Genomic DNA, 21,595 nt, shown 5'->3' on the forward strand with positions numbered 1-21,595 from the left:
TTCGTTGATGAGAGTGAGGCATTATACTCATACCACCTGAACCCAAAGTTTCCATGATGATGTTATTCTTTAAAAATTTATTTTTTTGGATTAACCATAAACAGGTGTTCTTTTTATACAAACTAACATATCTATATTATTTTTGTGTTATATAATAAAATATTATAAATTTCTTGTTTGAATTAAGTTTTTTTTATATTTGATATTCTACACTCAGGATGTTATTCATATATGAAGCAAGTAATGTTAAATAGTCATTATTTGAGTTTCAGTTTTGATATTACACAGTGGTAATGAGTCAACTTGTATAATTTTATAAAAGCATTTGAATCGAAAAGTCAAGACCTGGCAAATCATTAACCTTCTCTACCCACGCCATAAAGCATCGGTTGCTGATACTTTAATTTTGATATCCAACAAAACGTATTACTGGGGGCTTTGTTATTTATAATAGACTACATACATATATGGAAATAGCTTTACTTTGAATAAAATTAAAGACATGTTTTAACGGATAAGTAATCCTAAATATAACCACATCACATCGATGGTTGAGCTTTATTGAAAGTGTTTATTTAGTACACGCAGTGTAGGACTTAATATTGGGGACGCAACCACCCAGCTCCTCGTCGAAGAAGTAGTTGCCGCATGACTTCTCGGCACTGGCGACTCCACCGGAGCAGTGATAGTAGTTCCGACAACCCAGAGTGGTACTGAGGACAAAATCAAGAGTACGGCCATCGCAACGATCGTTAGTGCACTTCACCAATGTGGGGCTAATGCACATCTGGCTGGACTCGTCGAAGAACTTGTCCTGGGGACACTGGTTCCAGATGGGATTCTGGTCCGGAGAGCCATCTGCCTGCTTGGCACAGTAGAAATAACCACGACAGGTGGCTCCATCCGGAACGAATTTGTCTACCGTGGGTTTGCTGGCCTTGCCGCACAAATTAGCGTTTGGATGGGCATCGCAATTGACCAGGGCCTTGGCCACACAGGTTCCCGAGCTGGCCTGATAATACTGATTCGTACAGGTCTTATCCGACAGTTTACCCTTGGTGCACACGTGATATTTATCGCATCCTTGCAGATTGTCAAAATTCACGTTGTCTGGAACTATGTTGCAGTACTCAAAGGTGCTAGTGGTGCATGCCGATTCGTATTGATGGGTGCAAGTTTCGGTGGTGGCATTGAAGTGAGTGCTATCTGGACATTTGCCGTACATGGCTATCTCATTTTCCGAGCAGTAGTAGTATCCATAGCAGGACTTTGGATCGGCCAGGAAATGGTTGGCCACGCCCTCGCAGGAAATCGAACAGCTGGACGTGGAAGACAGGGTCTTTACACATTTGCCCTGATCCTTGTCGAAAAACGGAGTGTTTCCCGAGCAGCTACTGTAGTGACTCACAAAATCGATGCATGTAATCGATCGGCTGCAGGAATCGGGATCTCGGATCACAGTGTTATTGGAAAACAATCGGCAGATGTCCTCATCCCTGGCATTCACCAATTCGCAGGCTTGTAGCATAAGCAGCACCAGTGCTAAGCCCACGAAACAAATCGGTTCTGTAATCGAATCTAGGTTAGTTCAATATTCCGATTTGAAAGTACAAAATAAACCCACTTTCCATCGCAGCTCAACTTTCGACGAACTAATAACTCTTACTGAATTCGCCCCTCGGTGGACGATTACTTTTATGGCCATCTATATCGGAGGATCAGTAGCTATCCGCAGCATTTATTTTTGTTGGAGAGATAAGAGGATTGGTTTTTGCTACGGGGTATTGAAAAGGTATTACGCACATTTATTTACTACATTTATTTGTTTATATATTTATTAAATTATTTTTCTTACTAGTAAGGTTGTAGTATAATATTCATTTTTACATTAAAAAACTTCTTGAAATTCAAACGAACCTAATATTTTACTAAAAACTGCGTTTTGTTCTTGTCATTTCTAAAATTTATGAACAACCACATACAATTTTTTTTTCTTTTGGACCTTATAATATTGTTGCTTCTGACTAATTAGTAGGTGAATTTAAGTCGGTAAAATAGCTCTTTCCAAAAAAGAACTTGGAGATTGGCAATTGCTAACCGATAAATCATTTACGAAGCAGATTAGATTAGTTAGAGCCAAGAAATACAATAAACAAATAGAGTAGCATGATCAGCAGGTTTAATTCATAAATTTATAAGGAGCTTATAAAGATTTGTAACAACGCGCCATCTTTGATTTGAGCAAATTTGAATCTTTTAACTTGATAATTTCAAATAGATTGGCAAGAAATCCCTTCTATTGCATATTTATGTGCGGATTTTGGTGATGTGAAGAGTATACTTTTAGGCGAAAAATTATAATAACACGGTTATAAAACAATTAAACTAAAATGAATAGAGTTATTACTACAAAATATCTTATCCATAATTTTCCATAGGTGTCAAGGACAGCGTTATTGCATTTGGATAAAATCATAAATAACAAAAAAAAAAAAGAAAACTACATTTTCCTAAATAATAAGGTAAGGAAAATAAGGAAACTTATACATAAAATTATAATTTAAATATTCGTATAGAATCTAGACAGAAATTAAGTGTTTAGCTAAGTTATTTATAGCAGGTGATTAAATTAAAAACGTGTAAGTCTTTAATTTTTCATCGGAAACTGATTAGTTCTTTCACTTGAACACATCCCAAGGATCGCAGCCAGATTCAAATTGAGATATCTAGCTAACGTTGTGTTGCCGAAATGAATACCGAGATACCAGGAAACACCAGTGAGTGATCAATAAGAGCCGTGACATTCCTCCGTCTCCGCGACGTACTTTGAAATTAAAAAACAATTATAGACAAAGGGGGTTCGCAATCAGCAGCTGATAATCCGAAAACCGCCAGGGCTGTCATGTCAAATAAAAAATAAAATATCTCAAGCCATACATATAAACACGAAAAAGTCCGCTGACCAAGTTTCGATTAGGACTTATAAGTCAGTCCATTTCGCCGCGGTCCGCTAGTTTCACTTTCGACGTCCAACGCTATCGAGCCGGGAGCTAAACCAAAAATTAAGGATGAAAGGTGCGTGGTTTACCCCAGACCTTAGAATTTTATCTAGTTTTAATTTCGATACGGGCTTATCTGGCTGACAATTTTTTAATTACCCACTCTGTCGCGCCGCGAATTGGCCAACTATAAAAACGCAGAGGCTGCTATTGATTGGGTTAGTAAAGAAATCGGAACGTTCGCTTCAGTCGTCTGCCAAGTGAATTAGTTCAAATTACATTACCATTCCAAGATGGGAGGTACGTTGGCCCTAGAAACGGATATAACACTCGGTGTTTTTGGTGTAAAAATTAAACACATTTTTGAAATTTCGTTTAAAAACATATAAATCAATATTGTAGATGGCGCGAAGATATAATTTCTATATTTTAAATCTTTTTATTTCAAATTTGGACATTTTCTGGTATTTTCTTATATTTGTTTATACGCTAGTTTCATTTTTTTATTTTTAAAGCTTAATAACCATTTTTGTATAAACCAAACTTATAATTGTTTTAAATGATTCGACTTCAATAAGGAATTTTACTAAATGATTTAGGTTACTTTGCAGAAATGTTAATTTATCTGTTCCATTATAGAAATGGGTCTATATTATTTTGTAAGCATTTGATATTCAAATTTTGAATTAAAATATTAACAAGAATTTTTAAAATATTTTAGAAATATATTCCATTAAATTTACTATCGATTGAATTGCTTTGCTTTCTCCACCAAACAGTTTTCAACGCAAGGATCTGTGTCCTGGCGGCCTGCCTTCTGATGGCGTCGCAGGCCAGCGGCTACACGATGGAGCAGATGTGTGCCCAGTGGTCGGGCGAGGGATACATCGGCAATCCGAGCAACTGCCGCGCCTGGGGATACTGCAGGGCCCAGCAGCTGGTGTCATGGAACACCTGCGAAAACGACCTGATCTTCAATCCGCAAAAGGGAAAGTGTGACGATCCCTCGAAGACGGTATGCACCACCAGTGCGACCCGAACTTGTGCAGCGGCCGCCTCGCCCATGTACGTGGCCAATCCGCTCAACTGCACCGAGTACTGCTGGTGTGACGGCAAGGGAGGAATCTTGTATGGCAACTGCGGCGAGAAGGGTGTCTACCAGGCCAGCACCGAGTCCTGTGTATGGGGACCTGCCTGCCCGCAGGACACCATCTGCCGGTTCATGTTGTCGAACATCTTTGTCGGCGATCCGGAGAACTGCGGTTCCTACTATAACTGCGTGAATGGCTATGGAACCTCCCAAAAATGCGGCGATGGCCTGTACTACAATGTCGTCAACGGCCTGTGCGAGTCGACCAATCCCTGCACCAGCAGCGATAACACCAATGGAAACACCGGCCAGTTTACGGTTGGGTATAAAGATGCTAAAATATGCAATACTACAAACTTTAAAAATGCAACGGAAGTCTTTGTGGGCACTAGCACTACGGCAGAGACCTATAAGTACGTCTCTGATTTTACCACCTGCTATGGGTACTTCTACTGTTCAGCAGAAAATGCCACTGGTGTTTGGAACCAATGTCCCACCGGTACCCAATTCAATCCCGCCAAGGGCAAGTGCGTTTCGCCGGCCTCCTTTGCCTGTCCCTACAACCGATGTGCCAACGTACAGAGCACCTTCATGGCCGAAGTGAATACCTCCTGCAACAGCTACACCATCTGCTCCAGCGGATCGACCGGAACTTGCCCCACCACCTCGCCGTACTACGACGAAGTCCACAATTTGTGCACCACAACAAAGCCAGCTTACGCCATTTGCGGATCGACCTAAGTTTGGGCCGGAAAATGCCTTATTCAACATCCAGTTATATAAAATAACAAAATTCCCTTCCGTGTTTTTAACTATACGCCTGCTAGGACTATGGGAAAAGTATTCAAAAGAAATTAATAAAAAAATCCTCGACATCGACCTATCGAGTTTGAAATACATTAGCTGAAAAGGGGTTTCAAAAATTATTGAAAGTTATAATAAAGGGCTTAGAAATAAAGAAACATTTATTTGTTTTACTATAACTATATATATTACTATAAAATTCTAAGATTTGAATCTAATGCAATTTATAAAATTGATTATTTTATATCAAGAGTTTTATGCGTTTGATAATTGGTTGCTTAGTTTGGGGTATAGAAATTGATCATTAAGGATTTTTTAAGACAAAACTGATATTTTTGTAAGATGCTGCTGTAAGTTATCTTCATCATTTTTCTGTATACTATGTATGAAGCATTTGATTTCGGCGAATCAAACATCAATTTTTATATATATTACATTACTTATGATGTACATTTTATTTAGCTCTGCATAAAGTTATGTACGAAGGTAATGAATACCACAGAAAAGTACTTTTTAAAGATAAAGACTAATGCTTCAATACATATGCCAGCACATGATTAAAATTATTTGTTCTTGGAAGTTTCTGGAAAAATATCGTTGTTTGACGTCAGCCTTTAGGTATTATTTTGATTTTAATACTTGAAAGACTAGATAATTTAAAGGCTCGTGTGGAATTCTCGATAAACTTCGGTAACGTCAACTTATTGTTATTTTTTGTTATAATAATTAAATGTATGGAATACGCTTTCAGAAATGCGCAAACATTAGAAAAAAAACTTTTATACAAATAAACTGGCTAAAGTAGAAACCATGTTGAATATTTAAAAATTTGGTGTGAAAGTTGATGAAAATGTTCAGATGTGCGATGAATGATAACCAATTAGGGAGTTTTATCGCAACACCTCTCAGCGATTCCCCGATGTTCGAGAACTGTCAATGGCATTGATGGGGATATGATCGTGACACATGCAATTTCCCTATCAATGGAAGGCCGTTGATCGGAGTGATATTGATACCGATACCACCAGAAGTCTGTTCTTCTGCGAACGAGACAATTCCGATGTTATTGCCGTGTAATTTACATGCGGCCCCGTTATCGTACATCAAAATTGAGATAGCATGTGCATTTTGGAAATTGTTTTTCGCCGAACAAAACCGAGCAGAATGATCTTTGCATATTTAAGAGCGGCAGCTTCCGAAGGTGCAGTATCATTTGTGTTGTGATTGCCGCCACCGGGAGATCGCAAAGGAAAGTTCCAGTTACCGGGATAAAAGTTAACCAAAGGATATACACCATGAGCAGAGGTATTTGAACAAAATTAATGTATTTTAGTTCGCTTTAAACAACGATCGCGAATGTTAAAATCGTCAGGAATTGGAAGAACTTGTTTTTATTAGATTGCTTATAAACGATAATAATTATAATTATTATTGGATGTATTGGATGTAATGGGAGATATATATTAAATGTTTTTCTTCTGACTTAGTTATATAAAAAGCTTTTGATCCTGACAAAGTTATATACGAGCTTTTTGATTCATTTCCTTGCAGCCAGCGGTATCCTGTCGCTGCTGTTTGTGGCCAGCGCCTTGGGCGGCGTGATCGAGGACTTTGAGTACCTGTCGGTGGACGATATGTGCGAGCTGTTGCCTCAGGACACGAGCTTCCTGCATCCGAACACCTGCGACAGCTGGGTGCGCTGTGCCACCAACTACAGCGTCCTGGAGCAGGGTGGCTGTGCCGCAGGACTCTATTACAACAAGGAGCTGGGTCGCTGCATCCTGGCCTCGAGTGCCGTCTGTCCGTATGCGGGTGGACTTATCGAGAAGCCAAAGAACCTGTGCGCCAACGAGACAGATGGCGCCTTCATCGTGGATCCCAGCAGCAGCAACTGCCGCGGCTACATCCTCTGCAGAGCCAACAATCAGATCCAGGCCAACTGCCCCAACGAGCTGATCTTCCATCCCACATCCCGTTCCTGTGTGTACCAGACGCAGTACACCTGTCCCGCCAGCCAGACGAATAAGTCGAGCCCCGCCTGCCGGTCGCTGGCCAACAACACCCGCCTGGCCGACCCCATCCACTGTGACCAGTACTACGAGTGCGTCAGCGAGGTCCTGCACAGCCGATCCTGTCCCGTGCAGACGGCCTACGATGCGGATCTCGGCTACTGCGTGGATGTGGCCGAGGTGTCCTGCTATGAGACGGCTGCCCTGCCGGAGCCGGAGAACACCTTCTGCCTGGACAACTCCACCGGATCCGCTCGCGTGGGCTACTTTGCCGACGATGCGTCCTGCACGCACTACTACATCTGCGGCCAACCCGTCGCCGGAAAGCACGACACGGAGCCCAAGCACCTGAGCTGTCCCATGGGCCAGTACTTCGACTTCGAGAAGCTCTCCTGCCGCGACAGGCTCAACGTGCGCTGCCAGCTGGACAGGTGCGTGGGCACTAACCTGACCTACGTGAACGTTGCCGGCGACTGCCAGAGCTATGGACGCTGCTCCGGCGGAGTGACCATCAGCCTGGGACACTGCCCCACCGGCTACTACTTCGACGAGCGCAACCAGGGATGCACCCAAACCAACTACCACTACATCGCCTGCTCCGTCTAGGATGTCTAGGTGTCAATAGCACTTCCAATTTAAATCTGTAATAAATCGATCCAATTCATGGTGGAGGTCAAATGCATTCTACGAAAGTAGTTACTAATCTTCTTGGCGGGCTAGTGTTTTATGTGGATTAAAGTCCTTTACCATGCAAAACGATCAATTTTAGACTATATCTTTACATTCAAAATAAATGTTTATGATCGTTTTGAACACCCCAAACCAAGATGTTTTGAAAATTCGATTCTATATTGCCTTCTCAAAAAGTTATGAATTAATATTTTGTTACAAAAAAAAGATTATATATTTCCTCAGGAGGATCTTACATAAAAATAGTTTATTATTTTATTGAAATTTTCTATTTTTCAATAGTATTTTTTGTATTAGTTAATTTTTTTTACTGAAGGTCGAGGTTAAATAAAGTGATCCTATAGCACAGGTCTTTGGAGTGCTGGAAATACGGGAGCGGAAATGTTCATTAGGGGAACGACGACAGGGCGATAAAATTCTTGGCAACCCTTTTCCTATCAGAACGGCGACACACACCGGTTCTTTTTGGCAATCTGTTTTTCGTGACAGTTGGAGTACCCGAAAAGCTATCAGTTTTAATTAAAAGAGTACCCAGGTGCAGGGTTCGGAGAATTCCGAACCGATTCCTGATAGGCCGATAACAAATTTGCTACTCGCCAATGTCGCGATGCCGTTATTTCCGTGTTTGCCTTGAAGCGAGCAAGAACACCCAAGGGACTTTTTTATTTTTTACAAAGACTTCAGCTACTAATTAAATAAAAAAAATACCTGGCGAATGAGTGAGAAATGTTATCGGCTATAAAAAGTCATTTAATGAGAAATTTAAACATATTAAGTTGATTGCAGAATCCAAAACCATATTAATACTTGTCCATTCTGCGTATGGGGTTTGTTTTGGAAAGTTGGTTTGGATACCTAACTTACTTTACTTCCTAGTCTCTCCTACCAATATTTTATTTCTTTTTATAAACTAATTTACGTATATATAAAAATAAATGTGAAAATATAAAAGCATGCTTAACAAACTTAACATTTGAAATGTATTTACCAAGACCTAAGTAATGCGACATGTATCTTTAAAAACATTTTTTGTAGGGGAGAACCTTTTAAGGTGACTAATTAAATGGTTCACTGCATCGCAAAATTATCATGTTAGCCATTATGGAATGTATTTGGTTTTAAGTAGATGTACTTCAATTTTGTAAGTTTTAATGATTGATGAGTGAAGTGATTTATTGAAGTGGTTAAAGTACTCGAATTTTCCAACTGATAAGTTCGTATTTTTCCATTGAACCTCTTTATTGCTGCTGTTATCCGATATACAGCTACTAAAATCAAGATATTTGCTGATATCACTTTTTGAACACATGAATGGGTTCTATGGGCTACTTCCGTAGTACTTTACCGTTTTTAAGAATGACATCATGGTTCTATGTTGCCAATCGATTCAAGGAAATCTAAGCCAAGAGGTGATCTGGTATTTTAATCGTTATTACGCCTGATAACAGCACCTTTTGCACTTATATTTATTGTAGCGGCGACCAAAAACAAAGTGTCTAATTAAAACTGATTGCGTACGTTGCTCACGAGACCAAAATATTTGTGGTAGTGCCATTCATCAAGCGACGATTTTTGGCAGGGGGGATAAGATATAGCCCATGTGGTTCAGAAATGAGTCAGCTTCGAAACCTCTACTTGAAATGATTTATTCCGTTTAATCTTATAACTAGGTAAATAAGTAGCCTAACGCTAAGTATTTTATAATTTGATTTAACTGAAATACAGTAAAGGACAAGCTTATCTAAATTGATTATTGAATGACTATTTCACAATCCCATCGATTCAAACAAAGAGGTGATCTGTTAGCTTTATACCCATTAGTTCTGATAAGAGCACCTAATATTGTTGAATTTATTATGGAATCGTATAAAATCAAGGGGCTAATTAAAGACGCTTACGTCTTAGGCTCACGAGACGGAGATGGTTGTGCCACCATCTACGACCGTCAGCTGCTCCACTTGGGAACCGGTGGTGCCGTCCGATATCTGGCAGGCGGTATAGGAAATCACCTGGGTGGTGCAGCGCTGGGTCAGCTCGTCGAAGTACTCCTCCTGCGGGCAGGTTCCCTGGCCAATAGCGACGCCATCCTGGCAGATCGAGAACCCCCGGCATCCATCATTCGATTCGTTGGCCAGCTGAATGGTGGAATTGCCCAATCCCACGCATCGGTCGTAGTTGCATTTCACCTTGGATCGGGGCACACAGGCGCCTCCATCGGTGGCCAGGAAAAACCTGCCGTCGGAGCACTCGCCATGCTCCAGGGTAAACTCTCCGTCTGCCAATTCCTTGCAGTAGTAGTAGCCATTGCAGGTTCGGTTATCGGAAATAAATCCACCCCCATCGGGACACACACCCTTTTCGGTAATATTCGGCACTGTTTTGAAGTCACACGCCACATCCTGGGGATAATCACACTGGCCCGTGGAAGCCTTGAAATAGAAAGTGCCCGGACAGGTGCCGTTTATCACCTGGCCATCCCAGCACATCTGGTAGCCATTGCAGTTGTCCGTGTCCTTGACAAAGACACCATCCGGCAGGATGTTGCAGTAGCTGTCCGGGTCCATCTTATTCGAGCACGGAAAGTCCCGGATGCAGTCCTCGGTCCCCGGATTGAAGTTCATTCCCGTGTTGCAGACGCCGTGCTGTCCCTTGCCATCCTTGCAGTAGTAATACCCGTTGCAGGAGTACGGATCCTCTGCGAATCCGGAGGGCAGAGCGGCGCAGGGATCACTTGACACACACTTCACACTCCCGGAACTCAGACACTTCTGGCTCTCCCTGTCGTAGAACAGTCCAGTGCCACAGGTTCCACTAACTGGGTTCCCATCGACGCACTCAACCCACGCATTGCAGGCCCGAGGGTCGTTCATCTTTGTCCCGTTGACCACCAGTTCGCATATAAGAGTCGCATTGAAGGTGGAGGCTCCTGATATCAGGGGCACCATGAGTAGTCCAAAAAACAAGACGAAACTTGTACCTGCTTGCAGAAAATACTCATTAGTATTTAATTTAAACTTAATTACATCAATTTTGTAATAAAAAACATAAACTAAAATGTTAATGAAGTTTTAAATTATTAATGAGAAAACATTTTTCAGTTAAAATAACAATATTCCTTGACAGATTTGAGACAATAACGATAGTACTCACCCATCTTGCTTGAAGTATAGCCAACTTTCTATATTTCAACGAAGAAAATAAACAACCCTTTACACCATCCGACGAAAAAAACGTCTAGCTGGGAGCCCCCAAACTTTGGCATTAAATACTTGACCAAAGACAATGAGTACCTCAATTTGTTTTGGGGCACTTCGAAAGGTCTATAAATTTTGGAGCATTACTTACTGCCTGAGCTGTCGTCAGTGACTAAAATGGAGGCATGGCGTATTCATATTTCAGTTTTATCAGGTTCTGTTAATTCCCAATTTGACAAGTGATAAATTTGACCGCTACCGCTCCCAGGTCGATTATTTTTGTTTGTCATACCGCTAAGTTTTTCTCAATGAAAACTTTCACGCTGGCACAAGTTTTTTATATTTATTATCCCTAATGCCCTCCGTCAATTTATTACCATAAATAATAAATACAGAATACTATTTTAAAATAAGAGGTAATGGTCTTTATCTTCTGTTTCCGTACTGATAGGACTGGTGCATACGACATTATGGCATTAATAGATGACGATGACCAATTTCTGTAGAAATTTGGTAGATTAGTCTAGTTTCAAGTGGTTTAGATTACTACTTTTAATTCTAATTTAATATTTTAACTGGAATTCTCTTCGCATGAAATCATTTTTATCTATTCAACTCAATCAAATACATTTCCTAATCGTTTTTGTTTTGTGGACATTTAACTGAACTTTAAACAGTAAGACATGTTTTGCTGCTTCAGTAATAACAAACTTCGTAATATATGGGAAATAATGCGTTAGTCATTATTGTTAGAATGCTTTGGAGCAGAATACGAATCATAAAGTATGTGCCTAAGTGCCATATAATTGGTAGGTAATTCAAAACTAATTTAGATTAGACTCTTATCTGCTGACTTTCCCAAATCGAATCCAAATACCGTTTAAAAATGTATCATTAAATTTGGGAACCATGTGGCTTTCTTAGGACTGGAAACATTTCAGTTACCCATAATAATCTAATCGAATTTTTGTTCAAAAACGTTGGCCCTTTTGGTAAGACAATGAAAGGAAGTGTTAATAGTTAAATTTAAAATCGATTTAATTCCGAGAACTCGGTGGTTTACAGGCGTTTATTTATTTTTAATCAATAGATTAACTTTATCTTGCATTTGTCCTTATTTTGGGGTCTATGTTTTGCTGAAGCGGTATGTATTTTATAAAAGTTTTAATTTGGGAAAAACATTCATAAGATTATACGTTTTTGATAATCATATTTTTTATTTAATACAAACATTATCGGTATGTTTTGAGGTGTCCATTCTGGGGAACTTCTTATCCACTACTTTGTTGACCTGTCAAAAGGGCCATCGATCATGCCAAAATTGAGCTGCCTATACTGGTTGCCCGTGGCGATGTATCACAAAATGATTTCCTGGCCTGACGGGTCGTCGATCAACTTGGACAGCCAAGCGGATCGAAGATAAGTCCCGGGCTGGACTCCAAATAAAAACCCCTGGATGCCATCATCCAGAAACAGTATACAACTAGGAGCCAGCAAAATACAGAGCTAAAGAATGGGTGTGTTTTAGAGTTAAGAAATTCAATTAAGTGGGAAAAGTACTAAAATATATATGATTTTAATTTCCCAGGTGGACACAAAGGATCCATCATCGCAGCGGTGGCGCTACTGGTCGCCTGTGCCGCTCCAGCAACAGCCGATTTGAACGTGACCGCCTTGTGCCTGCTGGTCAGCAATGGCAACTACGTGGCCAGCCAGGACTGCTCCACGTACTACCAGTGCCAGGGATCCTCGTACACGACCATGTCCTGTCCCACGGGCTACTACTTCGACAAGAATGCCCAGCAGTGCACGGGTAGTGTGCCGAGCACCTGCACCAGCAGCACGAATCCTTGTCTGGGCAAGGCGGTGGGCACCTTTGCCGCATCCACTTCGTCCTGCGGTGGCTACTACTATTGCGGAGCCTCCGGTGCCGTGAGTGGCAGTTGTCCTGCCGGCGAGAACTTCAATCCCACCACCATGGCCTGTGTGTACAAGAACAATTATCCCTGCACGGAATCCAGCAGCGGAGACAGTGTGTCTACCTCGTCGGTGACCCTCAACCTGTGCAATCTGGTCAAGGATGGCAGCTACTTCGGCAGTCCCTCGAACTGCAGTCGCTGGAACTACTGCCAGGACAACGTCCTGCACTCGGGATCCTGCGGGAATGGACTGGTCTACAATGTGCAGGCCAGCAACTGCGGCTATAAGACGTTGTCATCCTGCTCCCAGGTCACCAATGATCCATCTCTGACCGGAGTGGCCACGAATCCCACTACCTGTACCTCGGCGGGATCGATGATCGCGGCCACCGCTTGCAATCAGTACTACCTGTGCTCCTCCAGTCTCAACTACCAGCTGATGACCTGCCCCTCGGGACTCTTCTATGATACCATCTCGAAGACCTGTGTGACCAGAATGAGTGCCAGGAACAACTGTGACAGATGTCTGGGCACTACCGCCAGCTTCGTGAATGCCTATTCGTCCAGCAACTGCTCCGACTACTTGTACTGCGTGAATGGTGTCCAGAAGGCCCTAGAGAGCTGTCCCACCAACTACTACTTCCACGAGAGCTCCGGATCCTGTGTCAACGGTGTGGAGCCCAAGTACCTGTGTTGCAATCCCACGGGAAGCAACGGAACTGAGACCACTGCTGCTCCATCCACTTCGGATGGCTCCTCTGGATCGTCGTCCTCCGGAACCTCTACGGGAACTTCTACCGGCACCTCTACGGGAACTTCTACTGGAACCTCTACTGGAACCTCCACCGGAACCTCTACGGGAACGTCCACCGGAACCTCTACGGGAACCTCCACCGGAACCTCTACGGGAACCTCTACAGGAACCTCGACCGGAACCTCTACCGGAACTTCCACTGATACTTCTTCAAAAACAGATACCTCCAGTGGAACATCCGATAAAACATCTACAGGAACTTCCACTGATACTTCTTCAAAAACCGATACCTCCTCCTCTACCGGAACTTCCACCGGAACTTCAACCGGAACCACAAAATAACCACTTAATAATATTTTATATATAATCCTGCAAACAATTAAATAAACTATTTCAAGTATATTTCATTATTACTCAAAGATAAGTATGTACTAGCTATGTAAAACTTAACAGAATTACAAAATATCCACCCTTTTAGGTAGGCAATATATTTTGTACCAGGTCACTAAACAGATTATAACTTTTATAAAAGCTAGTTGTAATTGTTAATGTTTATGACACAATTGGTACCTGTAATCTTACATATACATACATCAATATCAAACATTTTTATGCAGTTATAAATTTGTGTGCTTTGTTATAATACTATCCGGAGCCGTCGATTTAAACGTATAACGCTAGACTAAATTTTAAGCCGCATCAGTATTTGATTATTTTAAAACGAATGCTTGTTTGTAATGTATATCGGAAAATTCCAATCAATTTACGGATATCCCAAAAGATTATAAACACACCTTTATAGACCTCATTTGGCATGGTAATAAAGTCGAAAGTAAACACTACGAGAACTAAAGGTTCTTTCATTGCCGAAAAAAGTTTACTGGCTAGAAACAACGACATCCAAAGCAGATAAGCAGCTATTAAATTTCGAGTAAAGTATAAATTCATGTTACAAAATAAGCATACATTTAATATACATATGTATGGTCTTGTTTCATATCACAAAGTAGATTATCCTTATATACTTTTTATGATCTCGAGTACATGATGTGTTAGTTCTCGAAGCACACCTTAAAACATTGATAAAGATAATGATGTGGCGTCAATCGTTTCCTTTTTTAATTATTAAGTTGCGGAACAGATTGAAATAAAGTATGATAGCTGCTTACTTGCGGTTAACTTTAATTAAAATTGGTAAAATATCAAACAGACAAGATGTTCAGCGCGTATCTGGTGGAATAAATAAAAAATTGAACCATGTTCCTATGTCTATAATTCCTGAGAATAGCTGGCTTATCTACACTCAATTTACGATCTAGATGGCCAAGTTCGCGGCGCAGACCTATAAAAACAAGGCGATGGGAAAACTCCAACATCAGTCTTTCGACTACCTTTCTTTGGCCAATACAAGTGGTGTTATTCGTTTCCCGAGAGACCAAAAGTATTACCAATTAACGATGACAGGCAAGTGTGGAGTAGTTTAACCAATAGTTCAGTGGATAACCGCGAGGATTTCTGTTCATTACGGAGTGTGAATTGTGATTTCTAACTTGTGATTTGTGACTCGCAGGCAAACTTCTACTGGTGACGATCCTGTGCCTGATGGGCGGCAGCGCCATGGGCGATGATATTATGGAGGGCACCTACAATGTGACCGCCTTCTGCACGGCGGTTAAGACCGGAACCCAGCTGGGCAGCCTCGAGACCTGCCAGAAGTATTACGTCTGCCAGTCGACCGGACCCGTTGTGGCTGAGTGCCAATCTGGTTATTCCTATGACTACAAAAGGAGCACCTGCGCTGTATCCAGCCAGGTGGATTGTTACTACGGCGTTTCAGAGCCTTGTGCCGGAAAGAATGGAACCTGGGTGCCAAACATCGCCGTCTGTGGTGGATATTACTATTGCAACAATAGTATTGCGATGCCAGGAAAGTGCCCGTCTGGCCAAACATTCGACTCCTCCAAAACTGCCTGCGTGTATGGATCCTGCTCAAGCAACCTGAACGAAAGCAATGAGACCGTTCTGACCTCACTCTGCGACGTGGTTCCCCCTAACCAATATTTCGGCGACACCAAGGACTGTAAGACCTGGAACTACTGCTTATCCAACAGCACTGGCGTCTTTCTGAAAACTGGAAACTGCTCCAATACCAACAATCAGGATGTAAGTTAATTCTCTTATTGCATCCGGCCAAATTCGTAATCACTAACCACTGTTTCTTATAAGTCCACCAAATCGTATTTTATAACCAAACGTTCCTTGTACCATGGTTTTTTGATCTAAAGCAGTAGTATTTCGTATTTTGTTTCTGAAAAATCGTTGTATAATAATCTCAGTTTTTATATCTTCTTCAGTTGGGTCAAAAGATCAACTCTTAATAGTGTCACTTTAAAATTAATTGATAGTTAATGTCATACTTAATATCTATTTAAACTATATTTCATGTGATTTACAATTTAATCCGTAGGCTTATAACCCTGCCACCGGCCAATGTACTTACAACTCGACCGCAGTGTGCAGCCGTGTGACCGGTGTTCCCCTGAGCAGTGTTTCCGTTTCCTGTTCTACGGAAGGAGAAATCCAGGCATCGGACACCGTTTGTGGCACATATTCCGTGTGCACGAGTGGCAAATGGGTTGCCAAATCCTGCGATACTGGATACTACTACGATGTCCGGCAAAAGATCTGCGTGCTTCGCCAGGCGGCCACGCCCCAAGCGGGTTGCAATCGTTGCCAGTTTGCCAACAAGGAGTTCGTGAATGCCGTCAATTCGGATAACTGCTCCACGTACTACTATTGCAACAAGAATAACGAAGCCACCTTGAACACCTGCCCCGAAACGTACTTCTTCAACGAGAACATCGGCGCCTGTAAGCCTGATGACGGCATGGAAGCATATGTGAAGAACAACGGAGCCTGCTATGGATCCAGTCTCACCAAAACCACCGATTCCACTGAAGATGAGGCATCTACGGTTGATGCATAAGCACACCCATCCAGTCAAGGTTCATTGAAAGAGAACTCTTCGACACAGGACAATCTGCAAGCACGATCCTATATATTTACCATTTAGTATTCAGCTCCTATAAAAGGCAATAAAGCTATGATCGCAAGAAAATTGTTACAACCTCTAATATGTTATTCTTAACAAAAAAGTCTCGCCAGTGTTCAGTACTGGCTCTCCCTTCCTCGACTTATCCGATATATATTCCTAAGTTGTGCCTATAAATAAGATTATTTTTCAAGAGCCATTTTAAGGAAATGATATGGATAAATTTAAATGATCAAGATCTGTCTGGTACTTATTTTTAGATGTGAGCATATCAAACATATTTTTTAGAATGTTATCTTAAAACGCGAACATTGCCATCGCAACGTAGAATGCAAACACAAGTTTTCGATTAGATTTTACAATAGCCACACCCATTTTATAGACCTTATAAAAGGGTCGGTCATGAGACGGCCGAAACACTAACTTAGGAATTCTGAAGCCGCAAAGAACCATCAACATAAATAAAGGAACTAACAGCTACAATGCAATGCTCTTGGGCATTTGTCTTGGTACTGAGCATCTGCGTCCATTTGGGAGCAGGTCACGCCGTGGATCGGAGTTGGGAACTGCCCAAAGTTCGTATAACTTTGGGTGACCTCAGCCATGTGAGTTTTTAGTCAAACTTATAATTATGTCATTACCGAATGAAACTTTAAGAAACTATAACTAGCATTATTTACTTTCAAAGATTCGTTATCTTAACGTTCAGAATTTTCATTCCTTCTTTTAGATCTGCTTGGATCATCAGGATGGCGATTTGGTGCCCCATCCGCTGGATTGCAATGGATACTTTTCCTGCTCACGCATTCCCACCCTCCATTATTGCGATCAGGACCTACATTTCGATGGTAATCGTGGGATCTGCGATCTGCCAGAGAATTCCAACTGTCGGGAAAGTGATTTGCCCGTATCCCCTGTAGAAACCCAAGCTACCCCTGTGGATAACTCCGACCTTATGTGGTGGCCAGACAAACCACGGCCAATCTTCGTAGCCGTCGATGTGACCAGTGGTCTGCCGGTCAATCCCATGGAGAAGTACGATCCGGAGCATATCGAGTGCCGCCATTATGGAGCGTATTTCCTGCCGCATCCCAGAAATTGTGGATTGTACTTCATCTGTGCCTACGGCTACCTGCACCGTCATCAGTGTGGACGTGGCACCTCGTGGAATTTCGAAAAGTCCGAGTGTCAGTTGAGTGATCAGGCCGTTTGCTATGGGGAGAGCAGGGTTACAGAACCCGTTACTAATGTGGATATCGTCGTGGAAGACACTACGCCGAGCAGTGGGGCACCAATAACAGTGTGCTATATAGTAGGATCGAGTGAGTTCAGCACTCTCCAGCAATTCCTCACCACCGAGTTGGTTCCTGTAACTCTGCCGACTCCACCTTCCCCACCTCGAACAGAGTTCAACCCTCTGACTTGTCCGTCCACCGAGCAGAGCTATATGTCCCATCCGGAGGATTGCAGCAAGTACTACATCTGCATCGGTGGGATGCCTGTGGTCACATCCTGTCCCAAGGGCCTCTACTGGGATCAGAAGTTGGGCTACTGCGATATGGAAAAGAATGTCAGGTGTTTCCAGAAGTGATTAATAAACACGGTATATCTATCGGTCGTTGGTTTTTAATTTATGTATTTTATAACATTCTTTACATACAAAAAATGTTAAAAGAATAATGAATATTTTTTAAAGAACTGTGGCCATCGTCAGTCTTTGCCAAAAAACGGCCCTTCTCTGAGCAGTTTCGGGGCTCTCCTTCTCTATTTTATCAGTTTTCCAGGGATAGTTCTTAACACCGCTCACAATACGTTCCCAAAAAGTAAGGGTACTTGGCTCGGGGAATTTCACATCTTCCGGATTTTCATCAGCTGAGTTGCTTCCAAAACAGGAGAACAGTAGAAAAAATATCAGAATAACCGCGAAACTAATTCTGTTAGCTGCTGGCATTTTAAAGCAGTGATGATCTCTAACTGATCTTGATTGAAGTTATCTTCTGCTCGCTTGATGAAATTCCGAATCTTATCAATAGAAAATATTTAAAGACGTCCGCAAATTGCTTTACAACTGATAAGGGATAAGATATCAAGCGACATTAGTTGTGAACAGTTTGTTTTCAGCCTAAAAGAGAGCTCAAAAAATTCTACGATCGGAAATAAAAAGCTTAGTTCGTGTAAAATAAATGTAATTTGACACTAGAGATAAAGGCATTATTATTAAGTTTAGAATTATGGGAAAGAAAATTAAAAGTACAATTGAAAAAGTAAAATTTGAGATTAGGATTAAGAATTTGTGTATAGTATTGGCTAAATGTACATTTGTGGTCTTTATAAAAAATTAACCGTGGCTTGATTTATGCATACTTGGATTTGGTAATGTTACATTTATGGAAGTCACACTGTAACTCTTAATATTTGCCAAACGATTTTCACGTTTGCTCAGCAAATTTATTAAGAACAAATTTGTCGAAAGATAAATGTTCTATAAACATAGTTACTTGTTGAGTTATTCCAAAAAAGGCTTCGGAAATAAATTTTGAATTTTATTTTTACTATATATTTTATTAATTATTGTCAAAATAAAAATGGAATGTTCGAGTGTGATTTAGCATAAGGTAGGTCAGGGCGAAGAGATTGTCGTATAGCTTTCCGGGCTGAACTTTATTTAAAATTTATAAATGATGTCATTCAATCGGCATACGAACTTTGAAAGATTGTCCCTGATCTCGTCGCACATTGATCCGTTCATTCATAAATTATCCAAAAACCATGTTGGCCTGCTTGATTATGTGGCGAATATGTGTGTGCATAAACGATTGTGCGATGTGTTCGTCTAATACAAATTTAAATTTAACTTCTGAGGCGGTGGGGCTCAATTAGGGCTGGTTCTCTGCTCACAGCTAATCGCCGAGCTGCCCAGTAATTAATTCAGCCGTCTCCGTTGGCCAAACTCGTTGGTCAAACGTGGAGTCGCGTGACTCATTAAGTCGCGCAAAATGGCAAACCGAAAAATTCGTTTTGGGGTTGTCGGCAAAGTAAATACATACTTTCGTACATGTATCACAAGGAAAGTTGTATACCTTCCAATGGAAATAGGAATTACTTTGTGACTGTGTGTCACTTGTATTCCACTTAATTTTACATTCCTAAAACAAACAAAAGTGTTTTCTTTTAAATTGTGCTAATTAGCGCAACAAGATCGTTGCCCTTTTTGTCGATTAAAAAATGTGTTATTTATTAAATGTACCTATATACATACATAACAACAAACAATCACAGATTAATGGGCTTATAATATAAATGTTAATTAATGACAAGGTCTTTGATTGACTATATATAACCTTAAACTTTATTGAGTTGCAGATATGTGGGTATAACCCAAATTTTCTTTAACCCGGAAGATTACGATATTGAATATTAAAATACCAAGACAATATTTGATACAAAAAATCAATTCAATTTAAATACTTTTTAATTTTATACTGCAAATGAATTGAGCCACGACCAAGTTAATTTTTTTCTTCCAAGCTAACGGCGCAAATTCAAATTGAAATTCAAGTTCAAATTCGCTTCTGTTTTGTCACACCCTTCCTGCTGTTAATCCAACACAGTCGCGGTCAACAAATAAGTTTTGCTTAAATGTTTGAGTAAGTTTGGTTTTTTGACTAACTGACTGTTTTTGTGTTTGAAATTCATCGCAACGTAGAGAAAAGGTGTCCATAGCTTGACTATATTTTATTAATTTTTATCTTTAATCATGTATGGGTTGTTTTGAATTTTTAAAAAAAAGTTAGACCTTTTGAAAATGAATTTACAAATTGCTATAACCTATAAAAAAGGTAGCGATAATAATATGTAAAATGCTTAACAAAGTTTATATTTGAAGAATTTTTTTTAAGACCTACTTTTCTGACCATCTCTGTAGAAATGTCGACAAGTTAAGGGAATAAAATTAGGCTCTACAAAATTTAAATGAAAGAATAGGTAATTTGTCGCCCCATACTTACATCTTAAATAGGGTTTTATGTTTACAACTTTATGGGTTCATAAACATATCTTATTGACTTCCTGATACCCTGCAGTTAACAGCTGATTCAAATTGAAATTCAAGTTCACAACCCCTTCCTTCTGTTAATCCAACACAGTTGCGTTCAACAAATAAGTTTGGCTTACATTTTTTACTCAGTTTTATGTTTTGACTATCTGACTGTATTTGTGTTTGAAATTCATGGCAACCTAGAGAAAAGGTGTCCTTAGCTTGACAATATTTTATGAATTTTGATAGATATTTTAAATAAATCCAGTTTCTTAAAAAATTAATTTATAATTTTCAATAAAAAAGATAGCGATAAAAATGTCTAAAATGCTTAATATAGTTTATACTTGAGGATATTTGTTCAGAACCTACTTTTGTGACCATTGCTGTAGAAATGCCGACAAGTAAATTGAATAAAATTAGGCGCCACAAAATGTTAATAAAAGAATAGGTAATTTGTCGCCCCATACTTACAGCTTAAATAGTGTTTTATGTTTACAACCTTATGGGTTCATAAATATATCTTATTGACTTCCTGATACCCTGCAGTTAACAGCTGATTCAAATTGAAATTGAAGTTCAAAACCCCTTCCTTCTGTTAATCCAACACAGTCGCGTTCAACAAATAAGTTCTGCTTAAATTTTTATCTTAGTTTTATGTTTTGACTTACTGACTGTATTTGTGCTTAAAATTCATCGCAACCTAGAGAAAAGGTATCCTTAGCTTGACTATGTTTAATACATTTTGATAGATTTTTTTAAGAAATTCCAGTCTGTTAGAAAATTAATTTAAAAATGGCAATAGCCCATAAAAAAGGTAGCGATAAAAAATGTTAAATGTTTAATATTTGCAATAACCTATAAAAAAGGTAACGATAAAAAATGTAAAATGCTTAACAATGTTTATATTTAAACATTTTTTTAAGGACCTACTTTTGTGACCATTGTTGTTGAAATGCCAACAAGTTAATTGAATAAAATTAGGCGCTACAAAATTTAAATGAAAGAATAGGTAATTTGTCGCTCCATACTTACAGCTTAAATAGTG

At 40.3% G+C, this 21,595-nt stretch overlaps 6 protein-coding genes across 7 annotated transcripts; 4 read left to right on the top strand and 2 right to left on the bottom strand.

Annotated features, from left to right (window-relative positions):
* Nucleotides 1-505: 505 nt before the first annotated feature.
* LOC118877367 (peritrophin-44) lies at nucleotides 506-1,757 on the bottom strand. The gene is made up of 2 exons (XM_036815892.3): nucleotides 1,625-1,757; nucleotides 506-1,566 (listed from the first exon to the last, which is right to left on the bottom strand). The coding sequence occupies exons 1-2, from the start codon at nucleotides 1,629-1,631 to the stop codon at nucleotides 572-574; spliced, it is 1,002 nt and encodes a 333-aa protein (XP_036671787.3). The 5' UTR covers nucleotides 1,632-1,757; the 3' UTR covers nucleotides 506-571.
* Nucleotides 1,758-2,933: 1,176 nt separating this feature from the next.
* On the top strand, nucleotides 2,934-4,968 carry LOC108006210 (peritrophin-44). Of its 2 annotated transcripts, none has more exons than XM_017069647.4 (2): nucleotides 2,934-3,075; nucleotides 3,779-4,968. In XM_017069647.4, the coding sequence occupies exons 1-2, from the start codon at nucleotides 3,069-3,071 to the stop codon at nucleotides 4,828-4,830; spliced, it is 1,059 nt and encodes a 352-aa protein (XP_016925136.3). In that variant the 5' UTR covers nucleotides 2,934-3,068; the 3' UTR covers nucleotides 4,831-4,968. The 2 variants fall into 2 exon arrangements, with proteins under 2 accessions (XP_016925136.3, XP_016925135.3); XM_017069646.4 differs by lacking the exon at nucleotides 2,934-3,075 and adding an exon at nucleotides 3,157-3,299.
* Nucleotides 4,969-6,118: 1,150 nt separating this feature from the next.
* LOC108006212 (peritrophin-48) lies at nucleotides 6,119-7,594 on the top strand. The gene is made up of 2 exons (XM_017069650.4): nucleotides 6,119-6,198; nucleotides 6,445-7,594. Exons 1-2 carry the CDS (start codon nucleotides 6,189-6,191, stop codon nucleotides 7,506-7,508), a joined length of 1,074 nt encoding a protein of 357 aa, XP_016925139.2. The 5' UTR covers nucleotides 6,119-6,188; the 3' UTR covers nucleotides 7,509-7,594.
* Nucleotides 7,595-9,222: 1,628 nt separating this feature from the next.
* Nucleotides 9,223-10,956, bottom strand: LOC108006214 (peritrophin-48). Its single transcript, XM_017069652.4, has 2 exons — nucleotides 10,743-10,956; nucleotides 9,223-10,569 (listed from the first exon to the last, which is right to left on the bottom strand). The coding sequence occupies exons 1-2, from the start codon at nucleotides 10,744-10,746 to the stop codon at nucleotides 9,500-9,502; spliced, it is 1,074 nt and encodes a 357-aa protein (XP_016925141.2). The 5' UTR covers nucleotides 10,747-10,956; the 3' UTR covers nucleotides 9,223-9,499.
* Nucleotides 10,957-12,263: 1,307 nt separating this feature from the next.
* On the top strand, nucleotides 12,264-18,145 carry LOC108006195 (pneumococcal serine-rich repeat protein). The gene is made up of 4 exons (XM_070996865.1): nucleotides 12,264-12,303; nucleotides 12,375-13,798; nucleotides 16,979-17,116; nucleotides 17,242-18,145. Exons 1-4 carry the CDS (start codon nucleotides 12,300-12,302, stop codon nucleotides 18,100-18,102), a joined length of 2,427 nt encoding a protein of 808 aa, XP_070852966.1. The 5' UTR covers nucleotides 12,264-12,299; the 3' UTR covers nucleotides 18,103-18,145.
* On the top strand, nucleotides 14,764-16,577 carry LOC108011438 (peritrophin-48). The gene is made up of 3 exons (XM_017076569.3): nucleotides 14,764-14,923; nucleotides 15,030-15,622; nucleotides 15,927-16,577. The coding sequence occupies exons 1-3, from the start codon at nucleotides 14,779-14,781 to the stop codon at nucleotides 16,443-16,445; spliced, it is 1,257 nt and encodes a 418-aa protein (XP_016932058.3). The 5' UTR covers nucleotides 14,764-14,778; the 3' UTR covers nucleotides 16,446-16,577.
* Nucleotides 18,146-21,595: the final 3,450 nt, after the last annotated feature.

This window comes from Drosophila suzukii, chromosome 3, assembly GCF_043229965.1.
Source record: "Drosophila suzukii chromosome 3, CBGP_Dsuzu_IsoJpt1.0, whole genome shotgun sequence".
Classification (NCBI taxonomy): Eukaryota; Metazoa; Arthropoda; class Insecta; order Diptera; family Drosophilidae; genus Drosophila; species Drosophila suzukii.

Coding starts and splice junctions, on each gene's coding strand:
- LOC108006195 (XM_070996865.1), top strand. Junction 13,799..16,978: donor CTTCAACCGGAACCACAAAA/TAACCACTTAAT, acceptor ACATAAATAAAG/GAACTAACAGCTACAATGCA. Junction 17,117..17,241: donor CTTTGGGTGACCTCAGCCAT/GTGAGTTTTTAG, acceptor TCCTTCTTTTAG/ATCTGCTTGGATCATCAGGA.
- LOC108011438 (XM_017076569.3), top strand. CDS start 14,779: ATGGCCAAGTTCGCGGCGCAGACCTATAAAAACAAGGCGATGGGAAAA. Junction 14,924..15,029: donor TTACCAATTAACGATGACAG/GCAAGTGTGGAG, acceptor TGTGACTCGCAG/GCAAACTTCTACTGGTGACG. Junction 15,623..15,926: donor CCAATACCAACAATCAGGAT/GTAAGTTAATTC, acceptor TTTAATCCGTAG/GCTTATAACCCTGCCACCGG.